The 20,812-nt window shown below is 41.1% G+C and overlaps 1 protein-coding gene across 4 annotated transcripts in view; it reads right to left on the bottom strand.

Annotated features, from left to right (window-relative positions):
- capn2 (calpain 2 catalytic subunit) overlaps nucleotides 1-20,812 on the bottom strand; it is a 43,504-nt gene that overhangs the window by 1,918 nt on the left and 20,774 nt on the right. For all 4 annotated transcript variants that reach the window (XR_005037867.1, XM_036955528.1, XM_036955527.1 and 1 more), the window contains 10 exon segments: nucleotides 19,195-19,263; nucleotides 18,681-18,841; nucleotides 16,198-16,367; nucleotides 15,656-15,879; nucleotides 15,506-15,542; nucleotides 8,921-8,986; nucleotides 8,561-8,618; nucleotides 6,677-6,741; nucleotides 5,142-5,210; nucleotides 4,608-4,686 (listed from right to left, as the gene is read on the bottom strand). Coding sequence is in view for 3 of the 4 variants with exons in the window: in XM_036955528.1 (XP_036811423.1) it covers nucleotides 4,608-4,686; nucleotides 5,142-5,210; nucleotides 6,677-6,741; nucleotides 8,561-8,618; nucleotides 8,921-8,986; nucleotides 15,506-15,542; nucleotides 15,656-15,879; nucleotides 16,198-16,367; nucleotides 18,681-18,841; nucleotides 19,195-19,263 (998 nt within the window). In the remaining variant the exon portion in view is untranslated.

Below are 20,812 nucleotides of genomic sequence, written 5' to 3'. Positions count from 1 at the left end.
ACTGTATTTTTTTGTGAAGAATCAACAAGTGGGACACAATCATGAAGTGGAACGACATTTATTGGATATTTCAAACTTTTTTAACAAATCAAAAACTGAAAAATTGGGCGTGCAAAATTATTCAGCCCCTTTACTTTCAGTGCAGCAAACTCTCTCCAGAAGTTCAGTGAGGATCTCTGAATGATCCAATGTTGACCTAAATGACTAATGATGATAAATACAATCCACCTGTGTGTAATCAAGTCTCCGTATAAATGCACCTGCACTGTGATAGTCTCAGAGGTCCGTTAAAAGCGCAGAGAGCATCATGAAGAACAAGGAACACACCAGGCAGGTCCGAGATACTTTTGTGAAGAAGTTTAAAGCCGGATTTGGATACAAAAATATTTCCCAAGCTTTAAACATCCCAAGGAGCACTGTGATAATATTGAAATGGAAGGAGTATCAGACCACTGCAAATCTACCAAGACCTGGCCGTCCCTCTAAACTTTCAGCTCATACAAGGAGAAGACTGATCAGAGATGCAGCCAAGAGGCCCATGATCACTCTGGATGGACTGCGGAGATCTACAGCTGAGGTGGGAGACTCTGTCCATAGGACAACAATCAGTCGTATATTGCACAAATCTGGCCTTTATGGAAGAGTGGCAAGAAGAAAGCCATTTCCTAAAGATATCCCATAAAAAGTATCGTTTAAAGTTTGCCACAAGCCACCTGGGAGACACACCAAACATGTGGAAGAAGGTGCTCTGGTCAGATGAAATCAAAATTGAACTTTTTGGCAACAATGCAAAACGTTATGTTTGGCGTAAAAGCAACACAGCTCATCACCCTGAACACACCATCCCCACTGTCAAACATGGTGGTGGCAGCATCATGGTTTGGGCCTGCTTTTCTTCAGCAGGGACAGGGAATATGGTTCAAATTGATGGGAAGATGGATGGAGCCAAATACAGGACCATTCTGGAAGAAAACCTGATGGAGTCTGCAAAAGACCTGAGACTGGGACGGAGATTTGTCTTCCAACAAGACAATGATCCAAAACATAAAGCAAAATCTACAATGGAATGGTTCAAAAATAAACATATCCAGGTGTTAGAATGGCCAAGTCAAAGTCCAGACCTGAATCCAATCGAGAATCTGTGGAAAGAACTGAAAACTGCTGTTCACAAATGCTCTCCATCCAACCTCACTGAGCTCGAGCTGTTTTGCAAGGAGGAATGGGAAAACATTTCAGTCTCTCGATGTGCAAAACTGATAGAGACATACCCCAAGCGACTTACAGCTGTAATCACAGCAAAAGGTGGCGCTACAAAGTATTAACTTAAGGGGGCTGAATAATTTTGCACGCCCAATTTTTCTGTTTTTGATTTGTTAAAAAAGTTTGAAATATCCAATAAAATGTCGTTCTACTTCATGATTGTGTCCCACTTGTTGTTGATTCTTCACAAAAAAATACAGTTTTATATCTTTATGTTTGAAGCCTGAAATGTGGCAAAAGGTCGCAAAGTTCAAGGGGGCCGAATACTTTCGCAAGGCACTGTATGTATAATATATCTTCAATCAGAACCTAAAAATAGATTATGATCATCAGAACCTAAAAACAGATTGATTTATAATCTATAATATTTATAACAATCTTTTATCAGAACCTAAAAATAGATTATGTGTAACTGATGTAACTGATGCACACACGCTACATATTGATGTTTTTAAATGTAGGTACATTTTAGTCTTTTCTGTAATGTCTTTTTCGTTACGTGTCGGACCCCAATAAGACTAGCTGTGACCATGGGCGTCTGGTAATGGGGACCCCAATAAGACTAGCTGTGACCATGGGCGTCTGGTAATGGGGACCCCAATAAGACTAGCTGTGACCATGGGCGTCTGGTAATGGGGACCCCAATAAGACTAGCTGTGACCATGGGCGTCTGGTAATGGGGACCCCAATAAGACTAGCTGTGACCATGGGCGTCTGGTAATGGGGACCCCAATAAGACTAGCTGTGACCATGGGCGTCTGGTAATGGGGACCCCAATAAAAATATTTTAAAATACAGTACCAGTCAAAAGTTTGGACACACCAACTCATTCAAAGGTTTTTCTTTCTTTTGACTATTTCCTACATTGTAGAATAATAGTGAAGACATCAAAACTATGAAATAACACGTATGGAATCATGTAGTAACCAATAAAAAGTGTTAAACAAATCTGTTCCTCTCCGGCCTCTAGGTCACCAGGCTGCTCGTTAAGGCACACAATTGTCACCATCGTTAAGCGCATAATGAAACTCACCTCCTTGATTACCCTATATATATATATATATATACACACACATGTGAAATCAAACTGTCCACTTAGGAAGCAACACTGATTGACAATAAATTTCACATGCTGTTGTGCAAATGGAATAGACAACAGGTGGAAATTACAGGCAATTAGCAAGACACCCCCAATAAAGGAGTGGTTCTGCAGGTGGGGACCACAGACCACTTCTCAGTTCCCATGCTTCCTGGCTGATGTTTTGGTCACTTTTGAATGCTGCCGGTGCTTTCACTCTAGTGGTAGCATGAGACGGAGTCTACAACCCACACAAGTGGCTCAGGTAGTGCAGCTCATCCAGGATGGCACATCAATGCGAGCTGTGGCAAGAAGGTTTGCTGTGTCCACCAACGCCACTTTGCACCGCAGACTGTCCAGGAGTTGGCGGATGCTTTAGTCCAGGTCTGGGAGGAGATCCCTCAGGAGACCATCCGCCACCTCATCAGGAGCATGCCCAGGCGTTGTAGGGAGGTCATACAGGCACGTGGAGGCCACACACACACTACTGAGCCTCATTTTGACTTGTTTTAAGGACATTACATCAAAGTTGGATCAGCCTGTAGTGTGGTTTTCCACTTTAATTTTGAGTGTGACTCCAAATCCAGACCTCCATGGGTTGCTAAATTTGATTTCCATTGATAATTTGTGTGATTTTGTTGTCAGCACATTCAACTATGTAAAGTTGACAGTATTTAATAAGAATATTTCATTCATTCAGATCTAGGATGTGTTATTTTAGTGTTCCCTTTATTTTTTGAGCAGTGTATGTGTCACTTCCTTCCCCAGGCGTCATTGTTTCTGTTTCCTGTCTGTGCATTGTGTTTTGTATTATGTTACAGTTATTTATTAAAAACTCCCTGAACTTGCTTCCCGTTACAAAATCAAAATATATTTTAGATTCTTCAAAGTAGCCATATGCTGAGCACCTGTTGGCTGCTTTTCCTTCACTCTGCGGTCCAACTCATCCCAAACCATCTCAATTGGGTTGAGGTCAGGTGATTATGGAGGCCAGGTCATCTGATACAGCACTCCATCACTCTCCTTCTTGGTCAAATAGCTCTTACACAGCCTGGAGGTGTGTTGGGTCATTGTCCTGTTGAAAAACAAATGATAGTCCCACCAAGCGCAAACCAGATGGGATGGCGTATCGCTGCAGAATGCTGTGGTAGCCATGCTGGTTAAGTGTGCCTTGAATACTAAATAAATCACTGACAGTGTTACCAGCAAAGCACCATCACACCTCCTCCATGCTTCATGGTGGGAACCACACATGCAGAGATAATCCGTTCACCTACTCATCAGACAAAAGGACAGATTTCCACCGATCTAATGTCCATTGCTCATGTCTCTTGGTCCAAGCAAGCATCTTCTTATTGGTGTCCTTTAGTAGTGGTTTCTTTGCAGCAATTCAACCATGAAGGTCTGATTCACACAGTCTCCTCTGAACAGTTGATGTTGAGATGTGTCTGTTAATTGAAACCTGTGAAGCATTTATTTGGGTTGCAATCTGAGATGCAGGTAACTCTAATGAACTTATCCTCTGCAGCAGAGGTAACTCCGGGTCTTCCTTTCCTGTGGCGGTCCCCATGAGAGCCAGTTTCATCACAGCGCTTGATGGTTTTTGCGACCGCACTTGAAGAAACATTAAAAGTTCTTGAAATGTTCTGTATTGACTGACCTTCATGTCTTAAAGTAATGATGGACTGTCGTTTCTCTTTCCTTATTTGAGCTGTTCGTTCCATAATATGGACTTGGTATTTTACCAAATAGGGTGATGTTCTGTATACCACCCCTACCTTGTCACAACACAACTGATTGGCTCAAACACATTTAGAAGGAAATAAATGCCACAAATTTACTTTTAACAAGTCACACCTGTTAATTGAAATCTATTCCGGGTGACTCTCATGAAGCCGGTTGAGAGAATACCAAGAGTGTGCAAAGCTGTCAAGGCAAATGGATTACTACATTGAAGAATCTCCAAATATAAAGATATATTTAGATTTGTTTAACACTTTTTATTGGTTACTACATGATTCCATACGTGTTATTTTATAGTTTTGATGTCTTCACTATTATTCTGTAGAAAATAGTAAAAAATAAAGAAAAACCCTTGAATGAGCAGGTGTTCTAAAACTTTTGACTGGTACTTATATAATATACAGTATAATGTACGCCACTTAGCTTTTATCCAAAGTGTCTAACAGTAGACTGTGCATACCCTATTGATCCCTGAGTATTGAACCCATACATTTGTGTAAATTAGGTTTATTTAATGTCCACAAACCTGCTTTGTTCAAGGCCATCCTCATCTCTGGTGTGCTCATACAGCCAGACCCATCCATGTCATTGCTCTTATAGATGGACTGGGGGGGAAGAGAGAGAGAGAGGGATGGAAGGAGGAAGAGGGAAAGAGAGGGAGGGAGAGAGGGACAGAGGGAAGGAGGGAGGTAGGGAAATAGGGAGTGAGGGAGAGGTAGGGCGAGAGAGAGGGAGGGAGAGGTAGGGCGAGAGAGAGGGAGGGAGAGGTAGGGCGAGAGAGAGGGAGGGAGAGGTAGGGAGAGGGAGAGAGAGAGAGGGAGAGAGAGGGAGGGAGCGGTAGGGCGGAGAGAGAGGGAGGGAGGGGGAACAGGGAAATGTTAAAGAGATTACACTGTGTAAAACACACACTACACTAGGTAAACACTTGTAGGCTGTCCAATCTTAACACAACAGAGATAGTACTGCAGTAGCTCTGGTCCAAGGCGTTACATGCAGCATGCTGAACCTATGTAACACCCTGGACCAGAGCTACCACAGCAGTAACACACTAGAACCTCACCAGGTATTTCTGAATCTTCTTCCACAGTGTTGCAAATTCTACCAGCCCCAGTTTGCCATTACCACTGTCCTGCTTAACGGTTAAGGGTAAACAAGTGTCTGGACACATCATGCCCAACAAACGACAATAGTCAAAACTAAATTCTGAGATGAGAGTTCAGAACTCGACTTGTGTGTAACTGATTCATTGATGTCACAGAGTGCAGATGTCAGAATACCTCAGACGCAGCATGTAATAACAGCATGTAACAACAGCATGTAACAACAACATGTAACGACAACATGTAACAACAGCATGTAACAACAGCATGTAATAATAACAGCATGTAATGACAACATGTAACAACAGCATGTAACAACAGCATGTAATAATAACAGCATGTAATGACAACATGTAACAACATGTAACAGCATGTAATAATAACAGCATGTAATAACAGTATGTAATAACAGTAACAGTATGTAATAACAGTATGTAATAACAGTAACAGTATGTAATAACAGTATGTAATAACAGTAACAGTATGTAGTAACAGTATGTAATAACAGTAACAGTATGTAACAACAGTATGTAACAACAGTATGTAATAACAGTATGTAGTAACAGTATGTAGTAACAGTAACAGTATGTAGTAACAGTATGTAATAACAGTAACAGTATGTAGTAACAGCATGTAACAGTAACAGTATGTAACAGTAACAGTATGTAACAACAGTAACAGTATGTAACAGTAACAGTATGTAATAACAGTAACAGTAACAGTAAGTAATAACAGTAAGTAATAACAGTATGTAATAACAGTAACAGTAACAGTAAGTAATAACAGTATGTAATAACAGTAACAGTAACAGTAAGTAATAACAGTAAGTAATAACAGTATGTAATAACAGTAAGTAATAACAGTAAGTAATAACAGTAAGTAATAACAGTAAGTAATAACAGTAAGTAATAACAGTAAGTAATAACAGTATGTAATAACAGTATGTAATAACAGTATGTAATAACAGCATGTAATAACAGCATGTAATAACAGTATGTAATAACAGTAAGTAATAACAGTAACAGTAAGTAATAACAGTATGTAATAACAGTAACAGTAAGTAATAACAGTAAGTAATAACAGTAAGTAATAACAGTAACAGTAACAGTATGTAATAACAGTATGTAATAACAGCATGTAATAACAGCATGTAATAACAGCATGTAATAACAGCATGTAATAACAGCATGTAATAACAGCATGTAATAACAGCATGTAATAACAGTAACAGTATGTAGTAACAGTATGTAATAACAGTAACAGTATGTAATAACAGTAACAGTATGTAATAACAGTAACAGTATGTAGTAACAGTATGTAATAACAGTAACAGTATGTAGTAACAGTATGTAATAACAGTAACAGTATGTAATAACAGTAACAGTATGTAGTAACAGTATGTAATAGTGGGTGTGTAAGGCAACAGTAAAGGCATGTAAAGGAACAGTATGTAGTACAGTAGTAGTTGTGTAAGGGAGTAAGTAGTAAAGGATACGTCCATGAGGTTGACCATGATTCTGGCTGTGTCCAGGCTGAAGCCGTCCGTCTTTATGTCCGTTCCTGTAGAGGGGACAGAGTAGGGACAGAGTAGGGACAGAGTAGGGACTTCTGCAGTCTGCAATATACATTAAACATGTGCTCTCTATACAATGAACAAAAATATCAACGCAACAATTTCAAAAACTTTACTAAATTACTGTTCATGTAAGGAAATCAGTCAACTGAGATAAATTAATTCGGCCCTAATCTATGAATATCATGACTGGGAATACAGATATACATCTGTTGGTCACAGATACCTTTAATAAAAGGTAGGGGCGTGGATCAGAAAACCAGTCAGTATCTGGTTCCACCATTTGCCTCATGCAGCGCGACACATCTCCTTCACATAGAGTTGATCAGGCTGTTGATTGTGGCCTGTGGAATAGTGTCCCACTCCTCTTCAATGGCTGTGTGAAGTTGCTGGATATTGGAACTAGAACACGCTGTTGTACACGTCGATCCAGAGCATCCCAAACATGCTCAATCAGTGACATGTCTGGTGAATATGCAGACCATGGAATAACTGGGACATTTTCAGCTTCCAGGAATGGTGTACAGATCCTTGTGATATGGGGCTGTTCATTATCATGCTGAAACATGAGGTGATGGTGGCGGATGAATGGCACGACAACGGACCTCAGGATCTCGTCACGGTATCTTTGTGCATTCATATTGCTATCGATAAATTGCAACCTTGTTCGTTGTCCGAAGCTTACGCCTGCCCATACCATAACCCCACCACCACCATGGGGCACTCTGTTCACAACGTTGACATCAGTAAACACCATAACCCCACCTCCACCATGGGGAACTCTGTTCACAACGTTGACATCAGTAAACACCATAACCCCACCACCACTCTGTTCACAACGTTGACATCAGTAAACACCATAACCCCACCTCCACCATGGGGAACTCTGTTCACAACGTTGACATCAGTAAACACCATAACCCCACCACCACCATGGGGCACTCTGTTCACAACGTTGACATCAGTAAACACCATAACCCCACCACCATGGGGCACCACCACCACTCTGTTCACAACGTTGACATCAGTAAACACCATAACCCCACCACCATGGGGAACTCTGTTCACAACGTTGACATCAGTGAACACCATAACCCCACCACCACCATGGGGCACTCTGTTCACAACGTTGACATCAGCAAACCGCTGACCCGTACAACGCCATCTGCTCGGTACAGGTGAAACCGGGATTAATCCGTGAAGAGCACACCTTCGCAGCGTTGCAGTTGATTACGACGCCGAACTGCGGTAAAGACCCTAGTGAGGATGACGAGCACGCAGGTGAGCTTCCCTGAGACGGTTATCCAGGCATGGGTAAAGACCCTAGTGAGGATGACGAGCACGCAGGTGAGCTTCCCTGAGACGGTTATCCAGGCATGGGTAAAGACCCTAGTGAGGATGACGAGCACGCAGGTGAGCTTCCCTGAGACGGTTATCCAGGCATGGGTAAAGACCCTAGTGAGGATGACGAGCACGCAGGTGAGCTTCCCTGAGACGGTTATCCAGGCATGGGTAAAGACCCTAGTGAGGATGACGAGCACGCAGATGAGCTTCCCTGAGACGGTTATCCAGGCAAAGGCGAAATGCTCACTAACAGAGATGTAAACAAATCTGCACACAACATTTGAGAGAAATAAGCTTTTTGTGCGTAAGGAACATTTCTAGGATTTTTTTATTTCAGCTCATGAAACATGGGACCAACACTTTACATATTGCGTTTATATATTTTAGTTCATTGTAGTATTCAGTGTGCACAGTACAAACACACATCATGACTGGAAAGAAAGCAGGAAGCACTTGACTCACGCTTAGCAACGATTTTGTTGAAAATACTCCTGAGCTCAGATGCTGAAATCTCCATATCCTATTTACATAGAGAGAAAAGTATTTAAACTATGAAGGGTACATTTTCCCAGTCAATAACTTCATTAAATATTATACATATTTTTGGCAGTGTCATATTATATATATATATATATATATATATATATATATATATATATATACACAAAATGGTCTATTATAAACTGGGTGGTTCAAGCCCTGAATACTGATTGGCTGAAAGCCGTGGTATATCAGACCGTATACCCCGGGTATGACTAAACATGTATCTCTAATTACATTGGTAACCAGTTTATAATAGTAATGGTCGGTAATTATACTTACATCTCCAGCTAGCTTAGTGAACAGGCCCCTGAAGCCAGCATCAACCTCCCCCTCGGGTACTGTGTCCTACAGAGATACCGCCATAAGTCACATTGGAAAGTGAGAGAAGTGAAGTGTAGAGTAGTGTAGTGTAGAGTAGAATAGTGTAGTGTAGAGTAGAGTAGTGTAATGTAGAGTAGAGTAGTGTAGTGTAGAGTAGTGTAGAGTAGAGTATTGTAGTGTAGAGTAGAGTAGAGTATTGTAGTGTAGAGTAGAATAGTGTAGAGTAGAGTATTGTAACGTAGAGTAGTGTAGTGTAGAGTAGTGTAGTGTAGAGTAGAGTAGTGTATAGTAGAGTATTGTAGTGTAGAGTAGTGTAGTGTGGAGTAGAGTATTGTAGTGTAGAGTAGAGTATTGTAGTGTAGAGTAGTGTAGTGTAGAGTATTGTAGTGTAGAGTATTGTAGAGTAGATTATTGTAGTGTAGAGTAGTGTAGTGTAGAGTAGAGTAGTGTATAGTAGAGTATTGTAGTGTAGAGTAGTGTAGTGTGGAGTAGAGTATTGTAGTGTAGAGTAGAGTATTGTAGTGTAGAGTAGTGTAGTGTAGAGTATTGTAGTGTAGAGTATTGTAGAGTAAGTAGAGTATTGTAGTGTGGTGTAGTGTGGAGTATAGTAGAGTAGTGTAGAGTAGAGTAGAGTAGTGTAATGTAGTGTAGAGTAGTGTAGAGTAGTGTAGAGTAGTGTAATGTAGTGTAATATAGTGTAGAGTAGAGTAGTGTAGAGTATTGTAGTGTAGAGTAGAGTAGTGTATAGTAGAGTAGTGTAGAGTATTGTAGTGTAGAGTAGAGTAGTGTATAGTAGAGTATTGTAGTGTAGAGTAGTGTAGTGTATAGTAGAGTAGTGTAGAGTATTGTAGTGTAGAGTAGAGTAGTGTATAGTAGAGTAGTGTAGAGTATTGTAGTGTAGAGTAGAGTAGTGTATAGTAGAGTATTGTAGTGTAGAGTAGAGTAGTGTATAGTAGAGTAGTGTAGAGTATTGTAGTGTAGAGTAGAGTAGTGTAGAGTAGAGTATTGTAGTGTAGTGTAGTGTGGAGTAGAGTAGTGTAGAGTAGTGTAGTGTAGTGTAGGGTATTGTAGTGTAGAGTATTGTAGTGTAGTGTAGTGTGGAGTAGAGTAGTGTAGAGTAGTGTAGTGTATAGTAGAGTATTGTAGTGTAGAGTAGAGTAGTGTAGAGTGGAGTATTGTAATGTAGAGTAGTGTAGTGTGGAGTAGAGTATTGTAGTGTAGAGTAGAGTATTGTAGTGTGGAGTATTGTAGTGTAGAGTAGAGTATTGTAGTGTAGAGTATTGTAGAGTAAGTAGAGTATTGTAGTGTAGTGTAGTGTGGAGTATAGTAGAGTAGTGTAGAATAGTGTAATGTAGAGTAGAGTAGTGTAATGTAGAGTAGTGTAGTGTAGAGTAGAGTATAGTAGAGTAGTGTAGAGTATTGTAGTGTAGAGTAGAGTAGTGTATAGTAGAGTATTGTAGTGTAGAGTAGTGTAGAGTAGAGTATTGTAATGTAGAGTAGTGTAGTGTGGAGTAGAGTATTGTAGTGTAGAGTATTGTAGTGTAGAGTATTGTAGTGTAGAGTATTGTAGTGTAGTGTGGAGTAGAGTAGTGTAGAGTAGTGTAGTGTAGAATAGTGTAGAGTAGAGTAGAGTAGTGTAGAGTATTGTAGTGTAATATAGTGTAGAGTATAGTAGAGTAGTGTAGAGTATTGTAGTGTAGAGTAGTGTAGTGTACTGTAGAATAGTGTAGTGTAGAATATAGCAGTGTAGTGTAGAGTAATGTAGAGTAGAGTAGAGTAGTGTAGTGTATAGTAGAGTAGTGTAGAGTAGTGTATAGTAGAGTAGTGTAGAGTAGAGTAGTTTATTGTAGTGTAGAGTAGTGTAGTGTAGAATAGTGTAGAGTAGAGTAGAGTAGTGTAGAGTATTGTAGTGTAATATAGTGTAGAGTATAGTAGAGTAGTGTAGAGTATTGTAGTGTAGAGTAGTGTAGTGTACTGTAGAATAGTGTAGTGTAGAATATAGCAGTGTAGTGTAGAGTAATGTAGAGTAGAGTAGAGTAGTGTAGTGTATAGTAGAGTAGTGTAGAGTAGAGTAGTTTATTGTAGTGTAGAGTAGTGTAGAATAGTGCAATGTAGTGTAGAGTAGTGTAGAGTATAGTAGAGTAGTGTAGAGTATTGTAGAGTATTGTAGTGTACTGTAGAATAGTGTAGTGTAGAATATAGTAGTGTAGAGTATTGTAGTGTAGAGTAGTGTAGAATAGTGCAATGTAGAGTCGAGTAGTGTAGAGTAGTGTAGAGTATAGTAGAGTAGTGTAGAGTATTGTAGAGTATTGTAGTGTACTGTAGAATAGTGTAGTGTAGAATATAGTAGTGTAGTGTAGAGTAGTGTAGAGTAATGTAGAGTAGAGTAGTGTAGTGTAGAGTAGTGTAGAGTATTGTAGTGTATAGTAGAGTAGTGTAGAGTATTGTAGTGTAGAGTAGAGTATTGTAGTGTAGAGTAGTGTAGAGTATTGTAATGTAGTGTAGAGTAGTGTAGAGTAGTGTAATGTAGTGTAGAGTAGTGTAATGTAGTGTAGAGTAGGGTAATGTAGTGTAGAGTAGTGTAATGTAGTGTAGAGTAGGGTAATGTAGTGTAGAGTAGTGTAATGTAGTGTAGAGTAGTGTAGAGTAGGGTAATGTAGTGTAGAGTAGTGTAATGTAGTGTAGAGTAGGGTAATGTAGTGTAGAGTAGTGTAATGTAGTGTAGAGTAGGGTAATGTAGTGTAGAGTAGTGTAATGTAGTGTAGAGTAGTGTAATGTAGTGTAGAGTAGGGTAATGTAGTGTAGAGTAGAGTAGTGTAGTGTAGAGTAGTGTAGTGTATAGTAGAGTAGTGTAGTGTATAGTAGAGTAGTGTAGAGTATTGTAGTGTAGAGTAGAGTAGAGTAGGGTAATGTAGTGTAGAGTAGGGTAATGTAGTGTAGAGTAGGGTAATGTAGTGTAGAGTAGTGTAATGTAGTGTAGTGTAGAGTAGTGTAGAGTAGTGTAATGTAGTGTAGAGTAGTGTAATGTAGTGTAGTGTAGAGTAGTGTAGAGTAGTGTAATGTAGTGTAATGTAGTGTAATGTAGTGTAATGTAGTGTAGAGTAGGGTAATGTAGTGTAGAGTAGGGTAATGTAGTGTAGAGTAGTGTAATGTAGTGTAGTGTAGAGTAGTGTAGAGTAGTGTAATGTAGGGTAATGTAGTGTAGTGTAGAGTAGTGTAGAGTAGTGTAGAATAGTGTAGAGTAGAGTAGTGTAGAATAGTGCAATGTAGAGTAGAGTAATGTAGTGTAGTGTAGAGTAGTGTAATGTAGTGTAATGTAGTGTAGTGTAGAGTAGTGTAATGTAGTGTAATGTAGTGTAGTGTAGAGTAGTGTAGAGTAGTGTAATGTAGTGTAGAGTAGAGTAGTGTAGAGTAGTGTAATGTAGTGTAGAGTAGTGTAGAGTAGTGTAGAATAGTGTAGAGTAGAGTAGTGTAGTGTAGAGTAGTGTAGAATAGTGTAGAGTAGAGTAGTGTAGAATAGTGCAATGTAGAGTAGAGTAATGTAGTGTAGTGTAGAGTAGTGTAATGTAGTGTAGTGTACTGTATAATAGTGTAGTGTAGAATAGAGTAGTGTAGTGTAGTGTATAGTAGAGTAGTTTATTGTAGTGTAGAGTAGTGTAGAATAGTGCAATGTAGTGTAGAGTAGTGTAATGTAGTGTAGAGTAGTGTAATGTAGTGTAGAGTAGTGTAATGTAGTGTAGAGTAGTGTAATGTAGTGTAGAGTAGTGTAATGTAGTGTAGAGTAGTGTAATGTAGTGTAGAGTAGTGTAATGTAGTGTAGAGTAGTGTAATGTAGTGTAGAGTAGTGTAGTGTAGAGTAGAGTAGTGTAGAGTAGAGTAGTGTATAGTAGAGTAGAGTAGTGTAGTGTAGAGTACTGTAGAGTAGAGTAGTGTATAGTAGAGTAGTATAGAGTAGTGTAGAGTAGAGTAGTGTAGAGTAGAGTAGTGTAGTGTAGAGTAGAGTAGTGTAGTGTAGTGTAGTGTAGAGTACTGTAGAGTAGTGTAGTGTAGTGTAGAGTAGAGTAGTGTAGTGTAGAGTAGAGTAGTGTAGTGTAGAGTAGAGTAGTGTAGTGTAGAGTACTGTAGAGTAGAGTAGTGTATAGTAGAGTAGTATAGAGTAGTGTAGAGTAGAGTAGTGTAGAGTAGAGTAGTGTAGTGTAGTGTAGTGTAGAGTACTGTAGAGTAGTGTAGTGTAGTGTAGAGTAGAGTACTGTAGAGTAGTGTAGTGTAGTGTAGAGTAGAGTAGTGTAGTGTAGAGTAGAGTAGAGTAGAGTAGTGTATAGTAGAGTAGTGTAGTGTAGAGTAGAGTACTGTAGAGTAGTGTAGTGTAGTGTAGAGTAGAGTAGTGTAGTGTAGAGTAGAGTAGAGTAGAGTAGTGTATAGTAGAGTAGTGTAGTGTAGAGTAGAGTAGAGTAGTGTAGTGTAGAGTAGAGTAGTGTAGTGTAGTGTAGTGTAGAGTACTGTAGAGTAGTGTAGTGTAGTGTAGAGTAGAGTAGTGTAGTGTAGAGTAGAGTAGAGTAGAGTAGTGTATAGTAGAGTAGTGTAGTGTAGAGTAGAGTAGTGTAGTGTAGAGTAGAGTAGTGTAATGTAGAGTAGAGTAGTGTAATGTAGAGTAGAGTAGTGTAGAGTAGAGTAGTGTAGTGTAGAGTAGAGTAGTGTAGTGTAGAGTAGAGTAGTGTATAGTAGAGTAGAGTAGTGTAGTGTAGAGTACTGTAGAGTAGAGTAGTGTATAGTAGAGTAGTGTAGTGTAGAGTAGAGTAGTGTAGTGTAGAGTAGAGTAGTGTAGTGTAGAGTAGAGTAGTGTAGTGTAGTGTAGTGTAGAGTACTGTAGAGTAGTGTAGTGTAGTGTAGAGTAGAGTAGTGTAGTGTAGAGTACTGTAGAGTAGAGTAGTGTATAGTAGAGTAGTGTAGTGTAGAGTAGAGTAGTGTAGTGTAGAGTAGAGTAGTGTAATGTAGAGTAGTGTAGTGTAATGTAGAGTAGTGTAGTGTAGAGTAGAGTAGTGTAGTGTAGAGTAGAGTAGTGTAATGTAGAGTAGTGTAGTGTAGTGTAGAGTAGTGTAGTGTATAGTAGAGTAGTGTAGAGTAGAGTAGTGTAGTGTAGAGTAGTGTAGTGTATAGTAGAGTAGTGTAGAGTAGAGTAGTGTAGTGTAGAGTAGTGTAGTGTAGTGTAGTGTAGAGTAGTGTATAGTAGAGTAGAGTAGTGTAATGTAGAGTAGTGTAGAGTAGAGTAGAGTAGTGTAATGTAGAGTAGTGTAGTGTAGTGTAGAGTAGAGTAGAGTAGAGTAGTGTATAGTAGAGTAGAGTAGTGTAATGTAGAGTAGTGTAGTGTAGTGTAGAGTAGTGTAGTGTATAGTAGAGTAGTGTAGAGTAGAGTAGTGTAGTGTAGAGTAGTGTAGTGTATAGTAGAGTAGTTTAGAGTAGAGTAGTGTATAGTAGAGTAGAGTAGTGTAATGTAGAGTAGTGTAGTGTAGTGTAGAGTAGTGTAGTGTATAGTAGAGTAGTGTAGAGTAGAGTAGTGTAGTGTAGAGTAGAGTAGTGTAGTGTAGTGTAGAGTAGTGTAGTGTATAGTAGAGTAGTTTAGAGTAGAGTAGTGTAGTGTAGAGTAGTGTAGTGTATAGTAGTGTAGAGTAGAGTAGTGTAGTGTAGAGTAGAGTAGTGTAGTGTAGTGTAGTGTATAGTAGAGTAGAGTAGTGTAATGTAGAGTAGTGTAGTGTAGTGTAGAGTAGTGTAGTGTATAGTAGAGTAGTGTAGAGTAGAGTAGTGTAGTGTAGTGTAGAGTAGTGTAGAGTAGAGTAGTGTAGTGTAGAGTAGAGTAGTGTAGTGTAGTGTAGTGTATAGTAGAGTAGAGTAGTGTAATGTAGAGTAGTGTAGTGTAGTGTAGAGTAGTGTAGTGTATAGTAGAGTAGTGTAGAGTAGAGTAGTGTAGTGTAGAGTAGAGTAGTGTAGAGTAGAGTAGTGTAGTGTAGAGTAGTGTAGTGTAGTGTAGTGTATAGTAGAGTAGTGTAGAGTAGAGTAGTGTAGTGTAGAGTAGTGTAGTGTAGTGTAGTGTATAGTAGAGTAGTGTAGAGTAGAGTAGTGTAGTGTAGAGTAGAGTAGTGTAGTGTAGTGTAGTGTATAGTAGTGTATAGTAGAGTAGAGTAGTGTAATGTAGAGTAGTGTATAGTAGAGTAGAGTAGTGTAATGTAGAGTAGTGTATAGTAGAGTAGAGTAGTGTAATGTAGAGTAGTGTAGTGTAGTGTAGAGTAGTGTAGTGTAGAGTAGTGTAGTGTATAGTAGTGTATAGTAGAGTAGAGTAGTGTAATGTAGAGTAGTGTATAGTAGAGTAGAGTAGTGTAATGTAGAGTAGTGTATAGTAGAGTAGAGTAGTGTAATGTAGAGTAGTGTAGTGTAGTGTAGAGTAGTGTAATGTAGAGTAGTGTAGTGTATAGTAGAGTAGTGTAGAGTAGAGTAGTGTAGTGTAGAGTAGAGTAGTGTAGTGTAGAGTAGAGTAGAATTGTTTCTTACATCCTCTAGTTCTGCCTTAACCGGGTCGTCACAGGGCCTGACAAAAATAAAAATTATTACAAAAATAAACACATTTATCTTTGACCAGCCCTGATATTTTCAAACCTAGAGTATCCACACACACACACACAGAGAGAGAGAGATGCTTACAGTGTTTCGGCCTGTTTCTCGGAGAACACTCGTAGGCAGAAGTCCCCGTTCAGGTTGGCCTCGAAGGTGGAGGGGACGATGAGGTATTCTCCTGGGGGCAGTTTGAAGCGGGTGCTGACCTCTCTCAGGTTGATGAAGGTCTCCGAACGGGCCGTCTGGGCGTGAGACAGGAAGTAGTTCTTGTCCAGGTGGACCTCCCGCTGGCCGTGGAACTGTTCCGGCACCTGGGATTAGAGAGCAAGGAGACACAAGCAGATGAAATCAGAAACACAATCAGAAAGACGTAAATAACAAACAATAACATGTGTTACTGTTCTTATTCAAGGCATCAAAGTGACAGAAAACTAAATCAACAACTACACAAAACAATATTTGGATACAGTTGTAGATATACTGGGAGAGTATATTTGTATATAGTTGTAGATATACTGGGAGAGTATATTTGTATATAGTTGTAGATATACTGGGAGAGTATCTGATACATACGACACAGAGTGAATGTCCTAATGGATACAAACATCATCATATCTTATGAGCCCCACCTCATAGATGGCGAATCCGATGGTGTGCATGTCCTCTCCTGCTTTCCTCATCCGTCTTCTGTTCTTTTGGATGAGTCCCACCACGAAGCTACAGCCCACCTCATCATCACCCGGGTCGTCATCCTCTTCCTCCAGCTTGATCTTGAACTGGGGATTCATCCAGAACGTGTCTGTAGGGAACCCAGATTGACAAAGGTCAGGGTGAGGGAGTGAGACTACATGTTGTGTGGAATTCCTTTCTAATGGCTAACAAACTAACAACCCTCTATATGTAACAGAGTGGAAATTCGATCCCAACCTGGGAACAAACTAACAACCCTCTACACTTTAATGTAACTCAAAGAAGCACCATCAATACCACTGACCCAGAGAAGACGAGGTGTTTCAATGTCTTCCTAGAGAAGACGAGGTGTTTCAGGGTCTTCCTAGAGAAGACGAGGTGTTTCAGGGTCTTCCTAGAGAAGACGAGGTGTTTCAGGGTCTTCCTAGAGAAGACGAGGTGTTTCAGGGTCTTCCTAGAGAAGACGAGGTGTTTCAGGGTCTTCCTAGAGAAGACGAGGTGTTTCAGGGTCTTCCTAGAGAAGACGAGGTGTTTCAGGGTCTTCCTAGAGAAGACGGGGTGTTTCAGGGTCTAGGTCTTCCTAGAGAAGACGGGGTGTTTCAGGGTCTAGGTCTTCCTAGAGAAGACGAGGTGTTTCAGGGTCTAGGTCTTCCTAGAGAAGACGAGGTGTTTCAGGGTCTAGGTCTTCCTAGAGAAGACGAGGTGTTTCAGGGTCTAGGTCTTCCTAGAGAAGACGAGGTGTTTCAGGGTCTAGGTCTTCCTAGAGAAGACGAGGTGTTTCAGGGTCTAGGTCTTCCTAGAGAAGACGAGGTGTTTCAGGGTCTAGGTCTTCCTAGAGAAGACGAGGTGTTTCAGGGTCTAGGTCTTCCTAGAGAAGACGAGGTGTTTCAGGGTCTAGGTCTTCCTAGAGAAGACGAGGTGTTTCAGGGTCTAGGTCATCTGATCTCACAGAAGAATACTGGTGCACATACCGTAATTTCCGGACTATAAGCCGCTACTTTATTCCCACACTTTGAACCTCGCGGTTTATACAATGACGCGGCTAATTTATGGATTTTTCCCGCTTTCACAAGATTCATGCCGCCAATAAACTGAGCACCGTCACATGTGACACGCTCAAACTTCCCATCATTTTGATTACGGTAGTCATTTTGTCACCCTCATCATGGCAAAGACACGGAGAAATGCATATGATGCAGCTTTCAAGTTGAAGGCGATCGAATCTGGCTGTTGGAAAAGGAAATAGAGCTGCTGCACGGGAGCTTGGCCTTAATGAGTCGATGATAAGACGTTGGAAACAGCAGCGTGAGGAACTGACTCAGTGCAAAAAGACAACAAAAGCATTCAGAGGGAAGAAAAGCAGATGGCCCAAAGTATTTGCAGCCACTCGACATCAGTGTAAATCGTGCATTTAAGGTGGCGCTCCTTGTTCAGTGGGAGGCTTGGATGACAAGTGGGGAGAAATCCTTCACTAAAACGGGCCGCAGGCGAAGAGCAACTTATGGTCAAGTCTGCCAGTGGGTCCTGACAGCGTGGAGCATTGTCAAAAAATCCACTATCATCAACGGGTTTCGAAAGGCTGGACTGCTGCGTGTTGAAGGGGCAGCGTGAGCTCAGCGGGGGTATTTGCCTCCGGATTTAAGTGACGAGAGCAACAATGAAAACGATCCAACATCGGATGAAGCAATTCTGAGGCTATTCAACTCCGACACCGAAGGAGATGCCTTCAGTGGTTTCAGTGCACAGGAGGAGGAAGATAGTGACCAATGACTATCTTGGTAGGCTACTGTTTTAATTTTTGTTACAAGCCGTGTTTCGTTTAAAGGCTGTGTAAAAGTTCATTTGTTTCAATGTACCGGTAGGCACCTACGGCTTATAGACATGTGCAGCTTATTTATGTACAAAATACATATTTTTTAATAATTCAGTGGGTGCGGTTTATATTCAGGTGTGCTTAATAGTCCAGCAATTACGGTACCTAACTAGTGTTCCTGCATACTGCAGTTAGACTTACAGGGGTTGTTCCTGCATACTGCAGTTAGACTTACAGGGGTTGTTCCTGCATACTGCAGTTAGACTTACAGGGGTTGTTCCTGCATACTGCAGTTAGACTTACAGGGGTTGTTCCTGCATACTGCAGTTAGACTTACAGGGGTTGTTCCTGCATCCTGCAGTTAGACTTACAGGGGTTGTTCCTGCATACTGCAGTTAGACTTACAGGGGTTGTTCCTGCATACTGCAGTTAGACTTACAGGGGTTGTTCCTGCATACTGCAGTTAGACTTACAGGGGTTGTTCCTGCATACTGCAGTTAGACTTACAGGGGTTGTTCCTGCATACTGCAGTTAGACTTACAGGGGTTGTTCCTGCATACTGCAGTTAGACTTACAGGGGTTGTTCCTGCATACTGCAGTTAGACTTACAGGGGTTGTTCCTGCATCCTCCTGCGGTCGATCCTTTCCTCCAGGCCCCATCGTAGTTAGACACGCTCCAGTGTTTAACGTCATCAGTGGTCAGTGTGTCAGGGGTCAGAGTGCAGAGCTCCAGGCGATGGTAGTGCCTCGTGAAGTCAGAGAAGGACATCCTGTAAAGACATTAAGAAAACACCAAGTCTGTGAAATATATCCTGTAAAAAAAAAAAAATTAAAACAGATCGCAAAGCAGTACAGATAAAACCACTTAACCAAACAGACACTGAGGATAATGAGCACACAACGTCTATTGCTTCAGTGACTATAAGGGAGATATGACAGATACTGAACAGACACAGGAGATGTAATGATGAAGTCATTACGGCCTGTCTTCCTGGACCCAGATAAAGTCTTGGACCAAAAAAAAAAAGCGGAGATTCTCTATTGAAAGTTATTTTTACTCAAGGACTCGTTTAAATCTAGGTCCGGGAAACTGGTCCTATGAGTTCTGTATTGATGAAGTTACCAGAACTCTCCATCGTCTGCCTTCACGTTGTCCCGCTCAGAAACATCCACGCTGTTCCACTCAGAGGAGCTGGAGAAAGAGAGAGAAGAACCACAGTCCTGTTACACTCAATTTAAATGATCTGAGAAAGATTTACTAGATTCATGTTGAACCAAGTGACTGGAAACTGTAAAGCATCAGGGTTTTGGGGGGGGGGGGGGTCAATTAGGGATGTGCATATTTCCTTTTCAAGACGATAGCCTGTGTTTTTTTGTCTCCCCCCACTTTGGTTCTGAAATCCTCATCAACCCCAAATTAACTTGACATTTTCGCAGATTGAGATTTTGAACTGGTAATATATTTTAGGGGGAGTCCCTCCCTCCAAAGACCCTCCTCATTAGTGATTAAGGATCCATATGTTTTGCTGCAGGCCTTACAATAAGATACTGTTGCTATGTGTCTAAAAACTCTTGTCACTATAAGGTGCACAAGTCATCTATATCTTTGTGGTTAAGTCCGGGCTGTTGTGAGAGTGTGCTTTTGCAGGCTGGGTCTGAGTCAGACTGAAACTCGATAGAGAGAAGTAACAACTGTCTGGTTTTGACATGTTGATCTTGTGTGACAGTGGACAATGCTAATGAATTCAGAGAAGCTACTGTACTCGGTTTCTTTATAAGGTAACCTCAGCTTATTGATACACACATACATTGACGTAGGGGATCAATACCACCAGGGAGTGATTACATGTATATTAATCAGCAGTGCCCTTAGGGTGCAGAACTTACTCGGAAACATGCGTGCTGTGTTCCCGTTGTCAACTTCTGTCTGCAATTCCATTAATAAAGGAATGATTGATTTACTTAAAGATATTGTCTGAATGCTAATTTCACCAATGATTGACAAGGAACAAACCACCAACAGTATCAATATTTATCATTTACAAATTAGCCATGACATAGCCAATGACTATATAGCACAACTTGGGATTCCACCCCCCCATCTCAAAATCTAATGGATTCCACCCCCCCATCTCAAAATCTAATGGACCCCCCCCCCCCATCTCAAAATCTAATGGATCCCCCCCCCCCCCCCCATCTCAAAATCTTTAATGAGCTTCTTTTCTACCCTGTCTTCAGCCATGCAGTGCGGCTCGCAAAAGTATCATTCAGGGGACTGAGATGCGTATCATTCAGGGGACTGAGATGCGTATCATTCAGGGGACCGAGACGCGTATCATTCAGGGGACCGAGATGCGTATCATTCAGGGGACTGAGATGCGTATCATTCAGGGGACCGAGACGCGTATCATTCAGGGGACCGAGATGCGTATCATTCAGGGGACTGAGATGCGTATCATTCAGGGGACCGAGACGCGTATCATTCAGGGGACCGAGACGCGTATCATTCAGGGGACCGAGATGCGTATCATTCAGGGGACCGAGATGCGTATCATTCAGGGGACCGAGACGCGTATCATTCAGGGGACCGAGACGCGTATCATTCAGGGGACCGAGATGCGTATCATTCAGGGACCGAGACGCGCATCATTCAGGGGACCGAGACGCGTATCATTCAGGGGACCGAGACGCGTATCATTCAGGGGACCGAGACGCGTATCATTCAGGGGACCGAGACGCGT

Source organism: Oncorhynchus mykiss, chromosome 20, assembly GCF_013265735.2.
Source record: "Oncorhynchus mykiss isolate Arlee chromosome 20, USDA_OmykA_1.1, whole genome shotgun sequence".
NCBI classification, from domain to species: Eukaryota; Metazoa; Chordata; class Actinopteri; order Salmoniformes; family Salmonidae; genus Oncorhynchus; species Oncorhynchus mykiss.
The sequence above is the reverse complement of the archived record's forward strand: the minus strand, read 5'-3'. Positions and strand labels throughout refer to the sequence as shown.